The sequence below is a fragment of the Oenanthe melanoleuca genome, chromosome 1A (genome assembly GCF_029582105.1).
Source record: "Oenanthe melanoleuca isolate GR-GAL-2019-014 chromosome 1A, OMel1.0, whole genome shotgun sequence".
Taxonomy (NCBI): domain Eukaryota; kingdom Metazoa; phylum Chordata; class Aves; order Passeriformes; family Muscicapidae; genus Oenanthe; species Oenanthe melanoleuca.
Window position 1 is genome coordinate 10159461 of NC_079334.1, and position 20565 is coordinate 10180025.

General features: G+C 42.0%; 2 protein-coding genes across 2 annotated transcripts; one reads left to right on the top strand and one right to left on the bottom strand.

The window, feature by feature from the left end:
- Nucleotides 1–2743: 2743 nt before the first annotated feature.
- MRPS35 (mitochondrial ribosomal protein S35) lies at nucleotides 2744–15872 on the bottom strand. Its single transcript, XM_056511150.1, has 8 exons — nucleotides 15636–15872; nucleotides 14252–14295; nucleotides 13284–13451; nucleotides 12840–12900; nucleotides 11763–11902; nucleotides 11249–11358; nucleotides 10745–10814; nucleotides 2744–3186 (listed from the first exon to the last, which is right to left on the bottom strand). The coding sequence occupies exons 1-8, from the start codon at nucleotides 15838–15840 to the stop codon at nucleotides 2914–2916; spliced, it is 1071 nt and encodes a 356-aa protein (XP_056367125.1). The 5' UTR covers nucleotides 15841–15872; the 3' UTR covers nucleotides 2744–2913.
- Nucleotides 15873–17023: 1151 nt separating this feature from the next.
- Nucleotides 17024–19989, top strand: LOC130263569 (probable G-protein coupled receptor 19). Its single transcript, XM_056511164.1, has 2 exons — nucleotides 17024–17945; nucleotides 18565–19989. Exon 2 carries the CDS (start codon nucleotides 18599–18601, stop codon nucleotides 19745–19747), a length of 1149 nt encoding a protein of 382 aa, XP_056367139.1. The 5' UTR covers nucleotides 17024–17945; nucleotides 18565–18598; the 3' UTR covers nucleotides 19748–19989.
- The last annotated feature ends 576 nt before the right edge of the window (nucleotides 19990–20565 follow it).

The window sequence follows — 20565 nt, forward strand, 5'->3', positions numbered from 1 at the left end:
AAGAGAGTCACAAGAAAATAAATAAATAAATAAATAAATACATTTTAGGTATGAGGGAAAGCAAGAAATGGGTAGCAAGATGATTTTGTCCAGACAGCTCAGCCCTTTTTAGGCAGCTGTCCCTTTATCCCTTCCTTGTGCTTGTAGCAACACTGTGCCTGAAAACAGGGGAAAAAAATGTCCACTCTTCAGAACATTTATATAGGGGATAACAAGAAAGGTTCCACAGGTGTGCACAAGGGATGCACACCTCAGTCATTTACATTGTAATGTACATGACACATTAATAAAGTGACCAGTGTTTATTATTGTGCTGCAGAGCTGCTTTAACCTGTAAGTCTCTTAATCTCTAACTCTTCAGTTTTTAAACTTCAGCACAGGATTCCAGAGAGATGGATGATGTAAAAGTATTATACAGTAAAATAGAGATGTGTGGTTTACTTCTTAAAAATATGTGTGATATTTTACATCCTTGAGGTTGGGAACACTCCCCCAGGGGTTAAGATCCCAGTGTTCCAGGTATTCTGCAGTCACAGAGAAACACTGTGACCTTCAAACACAAACAGTTTAGAGGGAGAAGCAGAAAAGCAGAGAGAAACATCCAAGAGCTAAAAATAGCATCCAAGCTGCCTTTTGTGCTGTCCACTGCATTACACAAGTTCTGTACTGTAACATAGAAACCATCAGTAAAAATCACAAGTGTAAGTTTGAGTTTTATCCCAACATTGCTTGTGACCATCTGTTTTTGGGAGAGACACCTGGTGTTCAGGAGATAGTCACCTTAAATTCTGGCTGTATTACTTGAAACATTTATAAGGATGTAGGTTAGGGTAAGTTTAACGTTTATAGGATAAGTTAATCTTGAACACTTCAGAGAGAGCTGGGGAAGCCTATGCATTTAAGGTTTTCCATCAATTAGCTTTGAAGCTAATGGAAAAATCAGTTTCCCTTGCTGTGCTGTTCTTTCTACCTGACATTATTATTGGTGAGGTCAAATTGTTGTTTCAGCCATGACTTCAAGGGTTCTGCTTAGATTCATTCTGTGAAAAGCAAAGGAAAACTGGGATGTCCTCTGCTGCAGAGGATTTTCTCAGGTGCTCTCACATGCCCTAAGTACAGAAGGACAGCTCTGTGGAGAAAAGCAAACTTATGGGGCTTGGGGCTTCTTAAGACATTTCAGGGCCTTGCTCCTGGACACACCACTTGGCTCCCCAGGCTGGCTCCTAGAGCAGCCCTCCTGCAGGCACTGACACAGCTAATTAAGGAAACAGATTTCTCCTGCGCACATAACTAGACCCAAACTGCCTCTGGAACAGAGCCAGGCACAACTCCAGGCACCAGCTGTACCATTCTCTCCAGTCAAACTGCACTTACTTCCTCAAGTCATTTTGGTTTCATGGCTGTTCAGAGAAGATCTGGAGTTACACAGATGTCCCCATTTCAAACGGGAATTTTAAACATTACCCTCATTGTCCCTGGATAAATGAGCAACCTGATAACAGCTGAAACTTTCCCCATATTAAGCTTCTGCTAAAACTTTACATTAATACACATCCAAAAGGAAGGACTACTGAAGAACCAAGTCAGTCAGTGCAAAATTGGGATTACAGTCTTAGCTTCAGCTCTGGCAAATTCTCATAGGAATTAAAATGCTGTATTAAACTCAGTCTCTCACCATATGAAAACAGTCTTGACCTAAGAAGAATCCTTCCTAAACTGACAGTGTTTTGGCAGTGGGAACGAATCCACTCCTTGGCTGTATGTACACACAGAGCACACAGTGAGAAACCCTAGCAGGGAGTGAGTCCAGCAACAGAACACTGCAGGAATCAATTCCCCTCAGCTTTCAATGTCCTTATTCTTACACTGCTGCTTCTCAACAAGCTGCTGGCAGGGCCACATGGTCAGCTCTCTTATAGGTATGCAGAATCTTTAACTCCCTCTGCCCCTTCTAGAGAATGACTTTCTCTCTAAGTTGAAATCTTACTAAGCCAGGAAGGTAGAATAAAAGCAAAATTTATTTATGTCCTTTCAAGGTTTGGTAGGTGGTTTTTTTTTCTTAATTGTGAGAGGGCAATAAAATTGTGAATCCAATGTTTTAAATCCATTTCTTTCAATTAAAAATTACCAAATACAAGATAAACATCCATATAATTCTTTCTCTGTGCTACATAGGATGCTACAGAGTTTTTTCTTTCCTCAAAAAGCCTGGGTACATCCAAGAGAGAAGTCAGCAGGCTTGAGGGTAACAAGGCTCAGTCCATTCCTATTTAGTTACAAACCCACCTCACAACTCCTCATTCTTCCTGTCCCAGGTACTCTGGGATTTTCTCAATAACTGCTGGCTCACCTTCCCACTACCATCCCATTTTCCATCTTACTTTACTCCATTATTTTAGAGACAGGTGCTTTTACGTATTGTTTGCCCTCATAATAACACCTGAGAACCTTAATTGTCCAGAGTGCTTCAACACCTCTTCAAGTCAGATTATTTAGGCAATATTATCCTCATTTTACACATAGGGAAAAATCTGAATGGCATTTGAAAAGCATTTAGAGCTCTTAATTTTAGGACTTTTAATTAATGGAACTGGAAGCCTAACTAATTTCATTAGTTTTGACATTGCTGCTCTACATTAAATGCCCAAAGAAGTGTGAGAAATCAGAATGTGATGAAGCAGAGGACTGAACCAAGATCTCCCATGCTAACAAAACACAGAATAAAACATTCCAGTTACCAGTATAAATCCAAATACACTTTATTCAAAGGACAAGATTCATGGACAGGACTTAACTCATCATCAAGTTTCATTTTTTGGTTCAGGTTCTGAATAATTATCCATCCATATCATTAAGAAACACTAACACAGTACTTAACTCTGTAATGATCAGGTGTACCTGCAGACTGTGCTCTCATGCTTGTATATTCAGTAGTTTCTTCACAGATTCCTTGTACTGAGACATGTTACTTTCTGTTTCACCTTCATTTTTAAGCGCAATGACCGAGTTTCTGTAATTCTTAACCACCTCAGATGCCAGCAGCTCCTCCTTAGTGACACTGCTGGCATTCTCTGAGGCTCTTATTCGAAGCAATGTGTCCAAGGCATTTTTCTGAGAGCGACTGTTTTCCCAGATATACTCTTCCATGTCTTCCTCAGACTTCTCGCTTTCCCACTTCTCAGTTTTCTGAAAGAAAATACATAACCTTAAAAACTACCCAAGACTGAAACAAAGCAACAATAATTTGAAGAAACTGATCTCTCATAGTGATCCCCTTTAAAAATGGCATTAATGGTAGAAGGTATTTCCTCCTCTAGAGTCCAAGGCTTGTAACTCAAGCCTGTATGAGCAGGATGAGCTCCTTTCTCCCACTCATCAGGTTCTTTATGTATCTGGCAGATCAATACAACTGGGTGAGTCAGCATGGGAGGAAAAGCTCATGGACTATACAAAAAAAACCTTGCAAAAGTATTAATTGTAAAGAGCCCTCAACACTACAGTTCTGGAAGCAGCCACCCAGGGATTATGTCCCCAGCACAGGGCTCTGGCTGGTGGAGAGAAAGTGAGACAGTGCCTAACAAGTAACCCATGATGTGACTCATGCAGAAAAGCACCACCAACAAATCCATTTCTTCTTCCTGCAAAATAAACTGCTGAACAGAATCACTATCCACAAGGTGCTGATCTTTACCTAATTAGTGCTGAAAATTAGACAGGATCACAAGTTGGGCACTGACAGAAGACATCATCCCAGTGCCTGGAAATACAGCTGTTCTGAATAAATTCTGTCTTTCAACATTTCTCCAGAAGAACATCTCTCTCCTTGAAAGAATCTTTATGGAATATTTAAAAGGTTGTAACCTACTATTTTTTATTGTACTTTGATAATTACAGATGCTTCAGTGATATATTTGCATTTTTATATATTGCAGGCTGTATGTTTATTAGAGTATTTATAATTATTTAGTACTTTTTTGATTAACCAGTATGTCATATTTTTATATTACCTCACCTATGTAAGAATCCCATTTTGAAGTATTTTGGGTTTAGTTTTGTTATCCATGTTTTTCTTACAATTGTTATAAAATCATGTCTAAATAAAACTTGCATTTCTCTGGAAATACATTCAGAGAAACCTTATAGTAAAGCCTTTACATCATAGAGATTTTGTCTTTTTTAAAAATTGCTTGCCAAAATGGGCTCTTCAGTAAATTTTTAGCTGTGCTAAGCAGAACCAAAAAAAATCTCTAGCCAGGGGAGCAGGGTTTGTTTTGTTGTTGTTTGGGATATTTTTTGTTTTTTCTTTTCTGGGAAGGAGGTAAGGTGGGGTGGGTGTGTTGGTATTGTTTTCCATGTTTATTTAAAGGTTATTCTTTCCACTAAGCATCAAGGCTGCTGCAGTCAAACCACAGTATTCAATAACTTTTAATCAAGCCCCAAGATTGTTTTCACCCTTCAACTCTTGTGTGCTTGGATTCCTCTATCTGAATTTAAAACACTTTTTTTCCCAACTGCTGTGTCCTGCACCTGGTAAATGGCATCTCTTGTCTTTTGAGTCTGAGTCCAAATGTTTAGTCAGAAGCAGCAATTCACACTGCTCAAAGGTTCATATGACTGACATTAAATCCTGGACACAATAAACCACAGGAGTAAAAGGATCTCATTCAATTTCTAGAGGGGAAAAACAGGAACAAAAGGACATCCTGTAGCTCTGCACTGCTGCTCTGCTGAAACATTAATGGAACAAGTGGGCACAGTGAAGTGCTCCTTGTCTGCTTGACAAACCTTGCAATCCAGAGTGGAGATTTAAATTAACAGCATCATCCTGCTTTACACATCCCTTGGTTAGCTGCAGAGTGGCTATCCAACACATTTCTTCCCCTGAACTCCAAAGGAATTTTCAAGCCAAAGCCTCTCTCACAGGGATAGGGTTTCTCAGGAGTAAGGGAATATGGGTATCACTCCTGGTCACTCCCTGGACCAAACTCAGGTCTGAAGTTCAAACAAAAGATCCCTGTGAGGCTTCTAAACACCTCTAAGTCATAGCAGAGACAACAAGGACTAATGACAGTATTACATTTATCTTTTCAGGAAAATCCTTCTCTGTACACAGCAACTCACAGGATTTTGGAGATGCACGCCAATAAACAGACAAAGATTTCCCTACCTCTTGTGAGCAATACAAAGCAAGATTTTACAGCAACTGTTGAGTATTTCTTTCTTGGAATCCTTCCCAGCAGAATAATGTTGTCAACATGGATTTTAAAACAAAATCTGACTGCGTGGTGGGAGGTGAGGGTAAAGGCAGGAAGGGATTTTACAGTAGGGGGAGATTTCCAAATGCATTAGTTTTTGCAAACTAACTAGATCCGCTGAAACTTAGATACCTTTTAAACATAATTTACTGCAGTAGAAAAGTGACTGTAGAATTACACAGGCAGTTAGAAACATACTCTAGGTAGACAAGCACCATGAACTCAGTCTCAACTTAATGAATAAAACTAATAAGGACAATTAAATAAAGTTCAAAAACTAGGTCTTTATCTCTCAAATTTTATTAGTTGAATTATTTTCATCTCCTGTAGATTAACCTGCTACTGAACACTGGAGTCTTAAAAATTAGAATAAAACTGTGAGAAGTGGAATCCAAGTATGATATTGTGTAAGGTTTTCCTAGAATCCCCACTTTGCGAACCAGGTTAAAAATAAGAATTCACTAAAAATGGTATTCTCATTCTATCACAAGACAGAATCTCAGTATTATCCAGCTTGGCTAAAGAGGAACTAAACTGCTACTTTCAACTTTTTCCTCTTAAAAAACTTACAATAAGAATAAAAATAATCCCAACCCAAAACACCAGAAAACAGTTTTCCATATAAAGTCAAAGATCTAAATCTATGACTAAAGCAGCATAAAAAGGCTATTTTTTCACTCCCTAATGCAAATATAAAGAATTATTTGTTCAAAGCTATAAACCTAATAAGGATTTGTTTCTAAGCAAATCTTTTATGCTACAGTTTAAGCCAGTACTTTGGGAGATTTACAAGCCTTTACAGCACTTAATCTGAATTCTGAAAGAGTATGAATGCTAAAATAGACTTTGGACAGTGAAGTTGTTTTTTACATGTGAGCCATTAACAAAAACCTTAAAGTGCAAAAGAAAGGAAATAATTTGGGATCTCTTAAGCAGGCATTTCACCATCAATGTGCTTGGAATTTTTTCTGCCTGTTCAACTTCCACAATTTTGCTGCTGCAGTGATACAGAGGCTGAAAATTGTCAAGTTCCCTGATCTTCCTTTTGGGAAAAACATTTTAACTAAAATTTCTCTAGTGGCACACAGAAATCTTGAGAGCAATTAAAACATGACTCATGTTGGTTAATTTTCTTGTCAATGGTTTGAACAGCTAAATATTTAACGCTGTTTAGCAAAGACCAGTTATTTTAAAAGGATTATTTTTGAGGGGAAGGAAAGTTCCTTAAATGCCAAGTCAAATTTCAAACTGTATAGCCTGGAATAAATACACCTAGATCTTTGTATTGCATTGAAATAAAAGATGTTCTGTGTGGTACAATAATCTTAGATTTTCAGATAATAAATGACAGCTATGCTAGAATTTTCCAAATTACTGAGAACCTTCAGTCCTAAGAGGAGTTGCCAAAAGAATTATGTGCTTATCTCTTTGGACGTAATACACCTTTGATCTGTGCTATTTAATTAACAACTTAGAGATAGCAACAGAAGTTTGTAGAAAGGCAAAACCTATTTGTATCATATGAGATTGGATACAGAAATTGTAATTACTTGGTGATGTGGAATAAGTGAAAATCCATTCTTCTGAATAAGCAGAACTGTATTTTCTAAGACACAGCAATGGCACAGGACAGGTAGGACCTCTAGAGGGTCAAGGGAAAATCAAGAGAAACTATGAGGACTAAAAATTCCAGTGAGGTACAAATGTGTAACACAAAATGAAAACAAGTAGAGAAACAAAAACAGAACTCTGCCCCAAACACTAACACTGCATAAGAGATACTCTCATAATTAATGACACTCTCATAATTAATGATACTCTCAAGTTTAGTCTCTGGCCCTGTAGCTAACTTGGGGAAATTGCCATCAGACTCTTTCAAAACTAAGGAAAACATCTGATTTCTCTAGGCTGGAGTGGCTGCATGCATTTTCTGGAAAATCCAAGTTTCTGAAAGGGTCATTTGTAAGGTATTTATCTACCTCAGTTTGTTTTCTGAAGGCTGACCAGATAAGACTGTGATCTCATCAAGAGAGATCAGTGATATTAAAAATCCAAGTCCGTTCAGTTTTTTAATATCTTTGCCCCAAGAGAGTTCATTTCACTCCAACAGACTGAAAACTGAACAGTTGCAAAAATTGTATTTATGTATCAAAAAGGAGTGTTGTTCCTCCAGCAACAAGAAATATGGAGCTCAAATATAAGGTATTGCAAAAAGCTTACTACAGTCAGAAATATTACTAAGAAAATTCCTAATTCAACCTTTTGCTGGAATGCTCATCCTTTTTTGGTTCTAAGAGGTACAAAAAAAGAGTGTAATCTTCTACTAGAATACATATTTCCATCAGGAAACCTCCTTCCTCTGATTTTAAATGTTTGAATTCAGAGAAAATGCATGAAATTTAACATCTACTATAAAGCCACTTTAGCTTTACCTTTTCTAGTTCTCATTACTGATGTGGACTCTGTCATCAGCTGATTCTGGTGAGCACACAATGGAATCCATGGTTCAATACAAAGGATATATTTCAACATTTAGAGATAAGCCTCACTTCAGCCTCAGTCTGCAGTCCTTAAACCACAGATAATGACACACTGAGAGAGAAGCCTGTTCTAGGTAGGGAAGGCACAATTACACCACCCTTCATTGTTCTACAATCCCCAGGTCAGGAGCTTTCCCCTGAACATCTTCAGTGACACTAAAAGGTTCCCAGGGACCTTCTGCAAGACTTGAGTGCCTTCTCCACCTCCCCACTGCAACTCTACAACCTCCATGATTGCAGTTGAAAAAAATGAGGATGAAGCCTAAAAAAAAGCTGTATGGTGGATTTGAGTGTTATCACCAGTGGTCATGTAAAAATACCCATTCAGCATACAGACACTGCATCTCATCAGTGCCTTGCCACTAAAAGCTCTAAAAGAAATGCAAAAGTAGTTTCCCTGAAATTCAATCAAGCTGTACAGCTTCAGGGCTAATGAATAAATTTTAGTTAAGCCTCCAGTGCAACACTGTCTGCCCATTCTTCTCTTTTTTCCTTCCCTCACCTTTGTTTCTTACTGTAAGAAGCAGTGGAGAATAGAAGATCCACAACTTTTTAGTAATCTTTAAAGATTCCAGCTTTGGAAGGCTGAATTGAGATCCTTCACTCTCCCTTGTCTTGTGTATGTTGAAACACCCCATGGAATTGGAGAAATAAAAATTTAATTACTCTCAACGTTTTTCCTTACTGGAAAATTGACTTCCTACTGTGTTTGCTTCTCATTCCTGCTTTTAGCTCCTAAAAGAAGTGGACTTTTGTATGATAAACTATTAATCCAAGCTGTGTGAAGAATCCATCCATGATCCTTTCAACCACTCGAGGGCAGCAAACTCCAACTCTTTAAAAACCACTAGTACCGTAAAAATACATCCAGGTTTTGAGTGATGCTACAGCATTCAAACAGTTCCATCATTCAAAGGCAGCAAAAATACAATTGTTTAAGCTGCTGATTAATAATCTAATATATATCAATCTTTCACTGATTAATTCCATCCAGTCACAATCCTGGGGCATAATTTGAAAAAGTCCAAAGAAGAGAAAGTCAATTCTTACTACTTGGGGCAAGTCAGCCATCTAATTAATATATTCTGAAAGCTAATAAAACATAAATATTTGATTAATAACCAGACAACTAGTAAACAGGAAGTAAAACATCTCCAAGTATTTTAGAGTGAGAAAATAAATGAACATTCTTAGGTTTTGAAGATTTTTAAGACTATTTTAAAATAACTGAACTCATGGGTCTGATACTATATTCAAAACTGTAATAAAAGAATGATGCATTGCTGGCAACTAAAATATAATTACACTTGAAATTCCATTTCCTGATGTATATCTGCATATAACTTTTCCTCCTATCCATGCTTCCAATTGACAAAATCCAGTAATCCAGATACTAACGTAAATCATAGGAGTTCTGCCACATTTAAAGAGATCATGAGAAAAGTTTTCAGGCTTGAGGGCAGAAGTTACGTGGATCCAGCTTTCCTTCACTCAGCAAGAAAGGAACACTGCCCTCATCTTCTGATTCAATTCCATCACATGCATTAGCAGTGTGGCACTACTCTGCTGGAAAAGTCATCAAATCCTACAATTAGTTCTGAAAACAGGACTCATGTTACTGCCTAAACAGAAGGCCAGGCCCTGTCCATCCCCCTCCAGTATTAAAGTTCATGTAAATGAAAATAAACCACACACTGTTTGCTCATGGTTAACAAAATGGATCCAAACTATCTTTCAGCAAGTTATTAAAAGGCATTATCCCTGATCAGGGGGAAAAAACCATGCCACAAAACAAAACATGTCACACAAAATAAAAACCTGTGTCTCAGGAAACCATTAATTTTTCATGGGAATCAAAGACAATTACAACTGATTGACAAACTCATCAAATATTAACGTGGAGAATGAAAGGTAATAAAAGTGCAAGAGACTTGTGCATATTCAATACACACTGAACACTCCCATATCAATATTGCATAGCCCTGTCTGCCAGCACTAATTAAAGCTGGGGCCCATCACAGCCATGCTGCTTGTCTGAAATTATTAAAGTAAGCACTGTCTAGCTCTCTTGACATTGCTTAATACTGGAAATTACTCTGTCATTAATTTAAGATTTATAATGCAATGCGATACAGTTGAGAAGAAAAACATCCATGTGTCCTTGAAATCTGCAGCAAATGTTATCTTTCACCACTGATTTAATTTGATGCACTCTATATTACAAAATTATCCTTCAATATAATTCATCCTTCTGAGGATGTTATTAAGATCGGCACTGCAGTGATCAAAATCAGGAACAATTAAAAAAAATGCTAAATACAGACATTTCCTACTCTAGAACAACGGAAAGCAGTAAGTATGAGTCATTGCAGTGGATAAGGTACAACTTCTGTAAGAGTGATGACATATGGAGATGATGAAGGCTTTGTCTGTCTCAAACAATGTGACAGTGACATGGGACATTTGAACAAAGTTCAGTCATCCAAAACACTATTACAGATTTCCAACAACAACAGTTTCAGTTCAGAATGCTCGCTTGTTTTCTGTAAAAAATGCCTACAAAATTGTTGAAGAGCACCAACACAACCATGAAAATACAGGAGACAAGTGTGAAGCATTCCCTGTGAAAGGAGTATCTGTAGTCAGAAGGTGGGAAGGCTGCTCCTTTTCTGAGCAAGAGGGAGCTCAGAAAAGCAGTCAGCTTGAGACAAGGTATGTGAGAGAGCATCTAAGAAGCAGAACACTTCCAAATGACAGCAATGGCTTACTGCAGCCCAGGAAGAGCCCAAGAAAGGACATATTCTAATTAACAGACAGGCATTTGGAATCCTGCAAAATGTTCTCTCGGTTGAATTTGAAGAAAAGTGAGTTGAAAGAGGAAATTTTAAGGTCATTTACTTTAAAAGATGACAGAGAGCACATTAAGAGAGTCCATGCACAGCTGCTTACCCAGGATTCGTGGTACAGAACTGTGAGCAGGTGCATACTATAATCATAGTTCTGTCTTCTTAGGGGACACCTGGAAATGCAGAAACATTTTTCTGAAGCAAAGGTTAAAACCTACCATTAAATCTTCTCCTATGTAATGTAGAGAATCTTAGGAAATGAGTGGTTAATTCCTGTGCATTTCTCAATTACACACTCATGGAAGCATGAGTAATACCACAGGAGATTAGGCAGCTGCAAGTCAGCAGGAAAACATACAATATTCAAGAACTTACAAATCTTCTGGAGACATTAGAAACTTCTTTGCCCCCTGTGGCAAAGTGGAATCCAACCTACATTAAGTCTGAACTGTTTTAAAACCTGTTTTTAACAGTTAATAACAGGAGTAGTATTAATTAAGTCCTAATTTAGCCTTAACATATAATAATTCACCAAGACAATAACTAGGTATTACTTTCTCTGCTGTGGGCACTGCTACAATATTTTTGGTTCCTCCTGGCAGCTCACCTGTCTGTTGTGATTGTGAGCACATCTGTCTCCCGACAGTACCGCTCTCCCACGAGCTTAATAAGCTTCTTCTTTGCATGGTCATCCAAATTCAGGTTAGAAAGTTTAACCTTCAAGAAAAAGAGAAAACGACTTGAATTCCTTGGAAAATCCAAACTCTGAACTCTGGAAGTACTTCAGACAAGCACATCTTCTCTCAAGGAGAGCTATTCAGGATGCATTTGCAGAATTTCTTCAGATTGTATCAAGTAGGAAGTCTTAACACAAGGTAAGAATAATGTGAGTATTCAAACAATATAATATAAACCTGCATAATAAACATCCCCCCAGTGCCTTATAAGTCTCAAGGCCAGTCAATATGAATGGAGAGATTTGGTCAGGAACACACAGATGTACTCATTCATGTAAGATTTTGAATTCCCTGAATTTCCCTCATTTCCTTACAGATCACATTTGCATGTTTGGAAAAGAAAGCCAAGCATTTAGGGGTTTGATACAAAGGCTGTTTACTTACTCTTAAGGTCACCACTCTTGCTTTGGGATTCCGAATAGAAGTCCCTGAAGAAACATAATCTACTGTTTCAATTTCAATGGGAAAATGCTGCTCACATTTCTCATCACTGTCCAGAGCACTTGGCCATTCAGTGCAGAAATCTACAATACAGAGAAAACACTCCAAGTAATTAATACCTGTCTGGTATATTTGGCTGGTTTTGTTTTTTTTTCTTTCAAGGGTATTGCAACACATATTTTTAAAAGTACTAGTCCTAGAAACCACACTCATTTAGGCAATAGCAGTGTTTCTGCTAGACTTGCTCCAGTATTGCCATGTCTCTTTATGCTGGCTTCCCCAAAACAGGATACAGTACTGCAGATACAGCCTCACAACTGCCAAAAAGGATCACAGAATGGCTTGGGATGGAAGTGACCCTCCTGCTATGGGGATTTTTTACTAGCCCTGTCCAACCTGAGCTTGAAGACTTCCAGGATGAGTTATCCATAGCTTCTCTGGGCAAGCTCTTCCAGTGTCTCATCACCCCCATCACAAAAAAGGCTTCCTTTGCCTGAGCTCCTCCTTAGGTTCCCCTTACAGGCTTGCTGGGTAGAAGGATGCTCCTGGTCTCCAGTAGATCCTGTATCTCCCCAGCACACCCTGCTCTCACAGAGTGTCTCATATTAACAGCTTTTTGGTCATTACATGCAGCCCATGAATGGCTACTGATTGAAGTCAGGTTCAATCACAGAGTTCTCTGGGTATTGATTTACATTCATCACTCCTCTTCTGTAAAGCACTGAACTATCAACTCATCAGTTCAAGCAAGGTCTCATGGAAAAGTAATATTTCAGTCATACTGCTGTGCTGACAACCTCCTGAGACTTATCTGCTACCACCTGGATGGCTCCTGGCAGCAGCAGGAAAGCAGACAGCATCAGCCACAATAACCAGCTCCACAAGTGTACCATGTTCCACCTTCATCACACACAGTTACATCTGGCTTTGTCTGAAAACTTCCAGAGAATGTTTAAAAATAAAAAAACAACCAACTAAACAAACAGAAAAAACCTAAAAAAACATCAACCCCCCCCTCACCTTTAAGAGCTGCACAGTGCTTCTTAATTGCAGGAGGAGTAAGATGCAAAAAATTGGGAATCTGAAACAGACACATGAAGAGTTACTAAAATAACAGCTTTTTGTCTGATCAGAAGAAAATGGGCATTACTGAAGTCTGATTACACTTCTCACATTTGCTAAGGATGCTTAAGGAAATATTCATATAAGCAGATTCTTCTCAAGTCTGATTTAGGGAAAGACTTAACTCTGTAACAAAAGTCACATGCATGATCATCCTAAAAAGTCTCCTGATATCATTCATTTGTTAATTAACTTTATATTTCTTACCACTTAGAAATACAAGAGGTTTATGTGACTTAATAACAGAAAGCAGTCTCCAAGACAAATATTCCAATCAAAGCAGAGCAGCCTTAGTGAACAGTGACTTTAAAAGTGACCCCCCAGCCATGGCATGTGTCTCACCTTGATAAGTTCTAGGTTGCCTTCTTTTGGTGGAGGCACTCCTCTCTTCACTGGGTAGCCCATTCGGATTGGGAGAGGCACAGAGGCAGGTTTGAAGGCAGCTGCTGTTGGGTACACACTGCTCCAGTCCTGATCCACAGCCATCTTCTCTGTCCTGGGAGGTGCAGCCTAACCAAGGGAAAAGGGGACAGGTGGGATGGGAGATATGATTTCAGGAATCAATTACCACAGCTGGACATTTCAAGGCTCTTTTACAGCAAAAGTTAGTGCTGATTTGTAGAGGAATTTTTAGCAGAGACCCTCTCCCATCTCAGCTGCCAGGCCTTCCCCAATTTTCTACTGCATTTGATGGCAGAGATGCTTAGAAAGAAGAACTTGCCATCTTCCTGCCTTGGGATAAATCAGGAGGGGGAATCAAATCAATACAGAATTGAAACCATTTCCTAAAAGGCCTGAACATGTGGTGGGAGAAAAGACAACGAGTTTTAAAATTCTGGAATTCTGTGGGTGTGGAACAGTCCATAATTAATAATGCTGAAATTTCTTGCCATAGAAATTCCAGTGTACAGACAATGTATCAGAATATGGCAGAAATAGCTTATACCCTTCAAAAACTGACAATCATTTCAGTCAAATGCTCTTAGAAAACCTTTATGCCAGAAAGCAACCACCACAAATCTTGTAAACTGAGGCTGAAAACAACATTGACATGTCTGGGTTATTGGAAATGCAACTTTAAGTTACTTTTCAGACCTGCACTACATGGTGTCAATGCAAATTTACTCTCAGCTTAGTGCTGCATTTTTGATAACATAGACTGAAAAGGTTACAGAAGGCAGGTGCTGGCCTGGAACAGTCCCAGGGGAATGTTTCACCAGGATTTGGCTGCAGAAGGGGCTCCTGGACAGAACACACAGTTTAGAAAACTGTCCCTAACACCAGAGCTAACTGTAAATTTCAGTACTTACTGATCTCACAAACTGTGGTGTCCTGCCTCTTCTCCTTACTAAACCTGAAAGAAGGAAACACAAAAAAGATAAACAAAAACATTTTAAAAATAAATTATTCTATAGTTTTGGGAGCAAAGACTGGAGCATAATTCTGTATGGTTTTTTGGTCTTTGTGACAATATCCAGTAATACTCTGCAATCTTTACATGGAAGCAGGGGAAGATCAGATACTCAAAACTGCAGATTGCTAATTAATTTTGTGAAAACAAGATAAAAAAGAACCCAGAGGACAAGAATGAAGGACACTTTCACCTTCATTTCTCTGCTCCCAAGATGGATAAACTTAAGAGTTCCTGTTTCCAAAAGGAAAGAGCCGTGGCTCCATGCTTTCCTTCTGACAGCACAGCTTCACATCCTCTTCTTGCCACTCTCCAGCACAACTAACCCCTGCATGAATAGTTTGGACATTGGATTGGATTGCTTCTCTTCTTCACCTGGGGATGGGGAACACCTTGAAGCCACTCACTGGGCAGTCCCAGAGAAGGTGGAACAGGAAGTGAAAGAATTTAACACATTTCAGGCCTGGGCTTTTCCTGGCTCTACTTCACAGCTCACTGATTTCACCTGGAGCTGTGGTTAGAGACTCCTAGGGATGCATGAAGTCACCAAATATTACTGGATTTTCAAACTAAACTGATCTTTACATGCCTGTCTGTCTTCATTTCCTCCTCCTCCAACTCTAAAACACTTCCAAAACCCTACTGTCCAATAAACAACACCAAAATAAAGTGGCCTCAGGACATACAAAGGTGAACGTGATGACATTTTCAAGTGTCTGGTCTGAGTTCATCGATAGTACATATTTAGCAAAAATCAATGACTGAGATTTAGAAAGGGATGTTTGGGTTCTTTTTTATCTCATTCATATGTCTTAAAACCCTACCTCATAAAAACTTGTGGATTTCACATGTTATTTGCTTTCCTTACCTGAGAATTTTATGGACCGTTTTTTTCTTCACCTTCTTCTTGCTATTAAAATCTTAAACAGAACGGTCCATCCATTCAGGGGTCTCCAACAAGTAATATCCAGCATTCCTTTATCCCTCCACCTACCTTTTTCATGGTGCTTTCACATACAGCCACACGCCACAACAACTTATTTCTGCTACAAACATCTGTAATTTCAGGCCAGGACACCTTTAGCTACTGCAGTGTCACCGGACAGCGCTCAGAGGCGCTTCCAGAGGAAAAGGCCGGGAAAACCCTGTCCCACCGCAAAGGCCAGGCACCACACCGAAGTGTTCCCGGGGTACACACAGCGATGAAGTTCCCCTCGGGAACAGCCCGGCACAGCCCTGCCCGTCCCGCATGCGGCGCTGCAGCCCGACCACCCCGCGCTCACCTTCCCGAGCCTGCGGCCCTTCCCTGCCGCTCACCGCGGGCGCCGACGAAAAAGCGGCGCGTCCCCAGCGAGGCGTGGCCAGGGCCTCGCCGGCGGCCCGGGACAGCAGAGCCGGGCACAGCGCAGCCGGGGACAGCAGAGCCGGGGACAGCAGAGCCCCGCAGCTCAGCCCGGCGCGGCAGCACCGCCCGGCCCGCGCCGCCATCCCGGCCCCGCCGCGCTCCTCCCGCGGCCCCGCCCGGCGCGACGGCGGCCGGCACGGGCCCGGCCCCGCAGGGCGAACGCGGCCGCAGGGCCCGCTCTGCCCAGGTCAGCCCGGGCTGTGTCCTGAGCCCCGCTGTGGAGCCCTGAACTGCGAATATCCCGGGTTGGAAAAATGTCCTGGCCGTGCACAGACACCACAACAATCCCACCCTGAGCGTCCCTGAGAGCGTTGTCCAAACGCTCCTGGAGCTCTGGCAGCCTTGGGGCTGTGACCATTCCCTGGGGAGCCTGTGCAGTGCCCAACACCCTCTGGGGGAAGAACCTTTCCCTGATATCCAGTCTGACCCTTCCTGACCCAGCTCCAGCCATTCCCAGTCCTGTCCCTGTCACACAGAGCAGGGATCAGAGCTGCCCCTCTGCTTCCCCTCATGACAGCCATGAGGGGCCCCCTCAGTCTCCTCCTTTTCCCCTCACAAGTAAATATACAACTTCTCCCCTCAGTCTCCTTCAATTTACTTTTGGGGGATTTACTTTTCCCCCTCAGAACCGAAGGGAAGGAGGACTGGTGAAAACAGCCAAGCAGAACAGTTCAGGAGATCAAGCCAGCAACAAATGAAAAAAGTTTAAGCCAGTGTAGCTGTAAATTGAAGCAGGAAAGCCAGTAAAATTTGCTAGGATAGGTCCTCCAAAAACTGTGTGTTTCTTAAAACTAGTAATCAAAACCTTCTTCTAAAAGTTTGATGGCATCAATCTCTCCTTCATGCTGTTCAACCAAATCCTCCTGTCTCTCATATTCACCTCTTCCCACAAGATCCTTCAAGCCCCCTTTTTTTGTTGCAGAACAAATTGAATTGTGCTGGGCTACATCTGAGACACTAAAAACTTCATCTGAATGACAACAGACTGTGACTTTTCTAGCAAACACACTGCAAAAGGGACTCAAGGTTTTGACTGATAATTCACAGTGAAAGAGCTTCAAATTAAAAGTAATCTAAATAGCTGCCTGGAAAGTCCTGTGTTAAAGAGATGGATACTGCTCCGAGCTGGAGCTTAGAAGTCACTAAAAATGAAGTGAAATACCAAAAGGCGCATTGAGAGTTTCCTTGTCTCGATGGCCACATTCCACAGGAGGCATTTATATTTAGTAATAATTTACAAGATTTGGAAAGCAACACATTCCCATACATTCACCACCTGCTGGTTTTAATGGGAGGGGATCCATGGCTGGCTGAGCCGATGAGCTCTTTGCTCTGCTGGTGACACCATGGCCAGCACTGACCTGCAAATATCAGGAATTTCAAGGCTCTTCTACAGCAAAAGTTAGTGCTGATTTGTAGAGGAATTTTTAACAGAGGGTCTCTCCCATTTGGCCACCAGGCCTTTTCCAATCTTCCACTGCATTTGATTTCAGAGATGCTTAGGAAGAGGAACTTACTGTCTTCCTGCCTTTGGATAAATCAGCAGGAGGAGGAGGGCGAATAAAACCAGTATGGAATTGAAAACTCTATTTCCTGAAGGGCTTGAGTGTGGGGTGGCAGGCAAGACAATGAGCGTTAAAGTTCTGAAATTCTGCAAGTGTGAACCAGTTCATAACACCCCAGTTGCTGAGCATTGGAGGGGAACAGGGTTTGGCTGCTCATATGCTTATCAAGGAATATGTTATTATCATGGAAAATGTGTCTTCCCAAAGGTGACAGTCCTTCCCGGAGCTGGGCAAGGCCAGTTCTGTCTGATATCGTTCTCAAGGACCTTGGCTGAGGGTGCTGAGTGCCCCTTTGGGCAGCAGGCAGGTGACACCGATTTGTGCAGGATTTGTTGATGTGCAGGGGATGAGGAAGGCTCTGCAGAGTGATCTGGGCAGGCTGCAGGGGATGAGGTTCAGCAAGGCCCAGTGCTGGTTCCTGCCCTTGGGCCGCAGGGATTCTCATCCTGCAGAGCTCTGTTACGAAATGGGGGCAGAGGTTCTCGGTTGACTGTTGGTGTCAGTTGCTTCTGGCAGCCTTTCAGTTGTCCCTTGGGTCACCCACAGACCTGCAGAACCTTCAGGCTGGTCCTGTTGTGAAGGGGCAGCCTTGCTGCTCTCTGGCTGGAAGGCCCCTGACCAAGGTAAGGACATTCCCCATCTCCCTAGATTTTCTCCACAGCACAGAGGTGCTCAGCAGCTGACTGCAGCCACATGTATTGACAGTGCTGACGAGATGAGCCGAGGCTCCATTGCTGGAACTCAAAAGGATCCCCCATCCCTCCCCCAACCTCTCATCTCATCTTTCTAAGGACGCTGACCTCCTCCCTCAGTATTTTCCTTCTGCATCAAAGCTCAAGGTCAAGTCAAGGGTGCAGGGATCTTCCTGGTCTGCTTTCTTGACACTTCCACAGACAACAGGAGGTACAGCTCATTTCTGGGATCAGTGGGGCATGTTCTGCTCACTTAGGTTGCAGCTCACCAACCCTGGTGAAATGGCACCTCAGTCTCCAGCTGTGAAAGGGACACTTCTCTTTCTGTAGACAGAAATGCCTGTCTGAAATACTGAGGCCATTCCTAAAAATCTGCGTGAAACTTAATGTTCTCTGTCATGCCACATAGTGTCACCATGTATTTCTGACCCTTTTCTCTGAAATCTACTGCTCTAAGGAGTATAGAGACTGCTTAGGGTTATCTTTCATTAATGACTTTGGGCTTCTCACACAGAGTTGTTCAAAAAAACCTTTTCTCTCCTGTCTGCAGCCTGAGCAGAAGACGTGGCTGAGTTTCTCGCAGCATGGATAACAGCAGTGGTCCTGTTCTTCTCCTCACCTTTCTCCTGCTGCAGAACACGAGCAGCCCCAAAGCCTCCACCCTCCCTGCTGGCTATGGGATGGCAGAACCTGCAGCCCCAGGAGCCGGCTCCAGCAGGAACCGCTCTCTGGTGGAGTACGGGCTGAGGCCGGGGGAAATCGCAGCCGCCAGCGTGGTCTGGGGAGCGCTGTGGCTGATCTCTGTCTTGGGAAACTTCCTCGTTTGCTTAGTGATCCACAGGAGCAGGAGGACTCAGTCCACCACCAACTACTTTGTGGTGTCCCTGGCGTGTGCAGACCTGGTGGGCAGCGTGGGGAGCGCGCCCCTGCTGCTGCTGCAGCTGAGCTCCGGGCGGTGGCTGCTGGGCAGCGGCGTGTGCCGGCTGGGCAGGTACCTGCAGTACCTGACGCCCGGGGTGCAGACCTACGTGCTGCTCGCCATCAGCGCGGATCGCTTCTACACTCTCATCCATCCCCTGAATTTCAGAGTTTCCAGGGAGAAAGCCAAGAGAATGACTCTGGCCTCTTGGCTCTGTGGTGCTCTGTTTGCATCACCGGCCTGCTTTCTCTACGGCTCCAGCAGTGATCACCACTGCAACTTTTTTCTACCCAGTTCTTGGCTAGGAGCTGCCTCTGGTGTCATCCACCTCTCAGTGCTGTTGCTTTTGATCCCATCACTCCTCATTATCCTCTGCTACCAGAACCTCTTCATCTACATTTGGAGAAGTGACACTGAGGACACAGCTGGCAGGAGGACAATGAATCTTGTCTCAAGAAGAAAAGCGAAAACTGCCAACATGTTCTTCATTTTTGTCTTGGATTTTTTCCTGTCCTGGCTGCCTTTCTTCGTGGTACAGCTGTGGCATCCACAGGAAACAGACTACAGAAAGAGCTCCTTGCTTTTCCTGGCCATCACCTGGATTGCTTTCAGTTCCTCAGCCTCTAAGCCAATCCTCTTCTACATTTATAATGCAAACTTCAGAAGAGGGATGCAAGGAATTTGTTGCATGTGGAAATACCCCAGAAGCAATATCTACACCATTACTTTCAGTTCCAGGACAGCCAAAAATGATCACATTGGGACCACAGATATACCAGCACCAGGCCAACCTCCCCAAATACTCTACCTGTGATGCTTTTAACAGAGAAGTCAAGGAGCATGAGCTTGCCAGGCCTGGTGAATCCAATCCCACAAATGCATTTGCCTAGAGGGTTTCATTATTTTGAAAAGCAATGGATGAGCTAGGGGAGTGCAGTGTTCTCCCAGAAGAAGGAAGATCTTTCACTCTTTTGAAGCAATAAATAGTTACATATTTTAGACAACTTCCTAGGGTAGAAAAAAAAAAATAATAAATGTTCCATACTATTTAATGGCTTGGGTTTGCATTTGTTCTATTTCATTTTGGTTTTCATGTTCTGCTTTGGGGAACTTCTTTCCTGGAATCTAGTAGAGTCCTTACACTCTCTGTCTGTAGGGAGAAGAGGGAAAGAAAGAAAGAAATACTGCTTGTTACAATCCATGTAAGAGATGGGCCGTAGTGTATAAATGCCTAAATCCACCCAAAGCCATCTAGGCTTCCTTCTGGTATGTCCCTTGGGATATTCCTGCACTGGGCTTGTCCCTCTTGTTCAGACACCACTGGTCTGGTGGGCAGGGTGGTGTTGTGTTAATGGCTTGACTGGATGATCTGAAGGGTCTTTTCCAACCTAAACAATTCTAGGATTCTGTGTCCTGTGGGAGGACAGATTATAAGAGAATAGAGATAGTGCTGAAGGCAATCTCACCCCTGATAAATTGCAGCTGTACTAATTACCAGAGTGGGACCAGCCTTGCCCCTCTATGTCCAGTGAGGATGGGTGTTATAAAAGAGTGGGTTAGCTGGTCAGGCGTCAGGTGGAGTCTGCTGGCTGTGCTGTGAGGAAAAGGGGTCAGGTGGTGGGGCAGGATGGA

Excerpts from the sequence above, each read along its gene's own strand:
- MRPS35 (XM_056511150.1), bottom strand. The coding sequence starts at position 15,840 with ATGGCGGCGCGGGCCGGGCGGTGCTGCCGCGCCGGGCTGAGCTGCGGG. Across the intron at positions 14,296-15,635 it reads AGGGCCGCAGGCTCGGGAAG|GTTTAGTAAGGAGAAGAGGC; the intron begins GTGAGCGCGGGG and ends TCCTTCTTTCAG. Across the intron at positions 11,359-11,762 it reads CAAGAGTGGTGACCTTAAGA|GTTAAACTTTCTAACCTGAA; the intron begins GTAAGTAAACAG and ends TTTTTCTTGAAG.
- LOC130263569 (XM_056511164.1), top strand. The coding sequence starts at position 18,599 with ATGGATAACAGCAGTGGTCCTGTTCTTCTCCTCACCTTTCTCCTGCTG.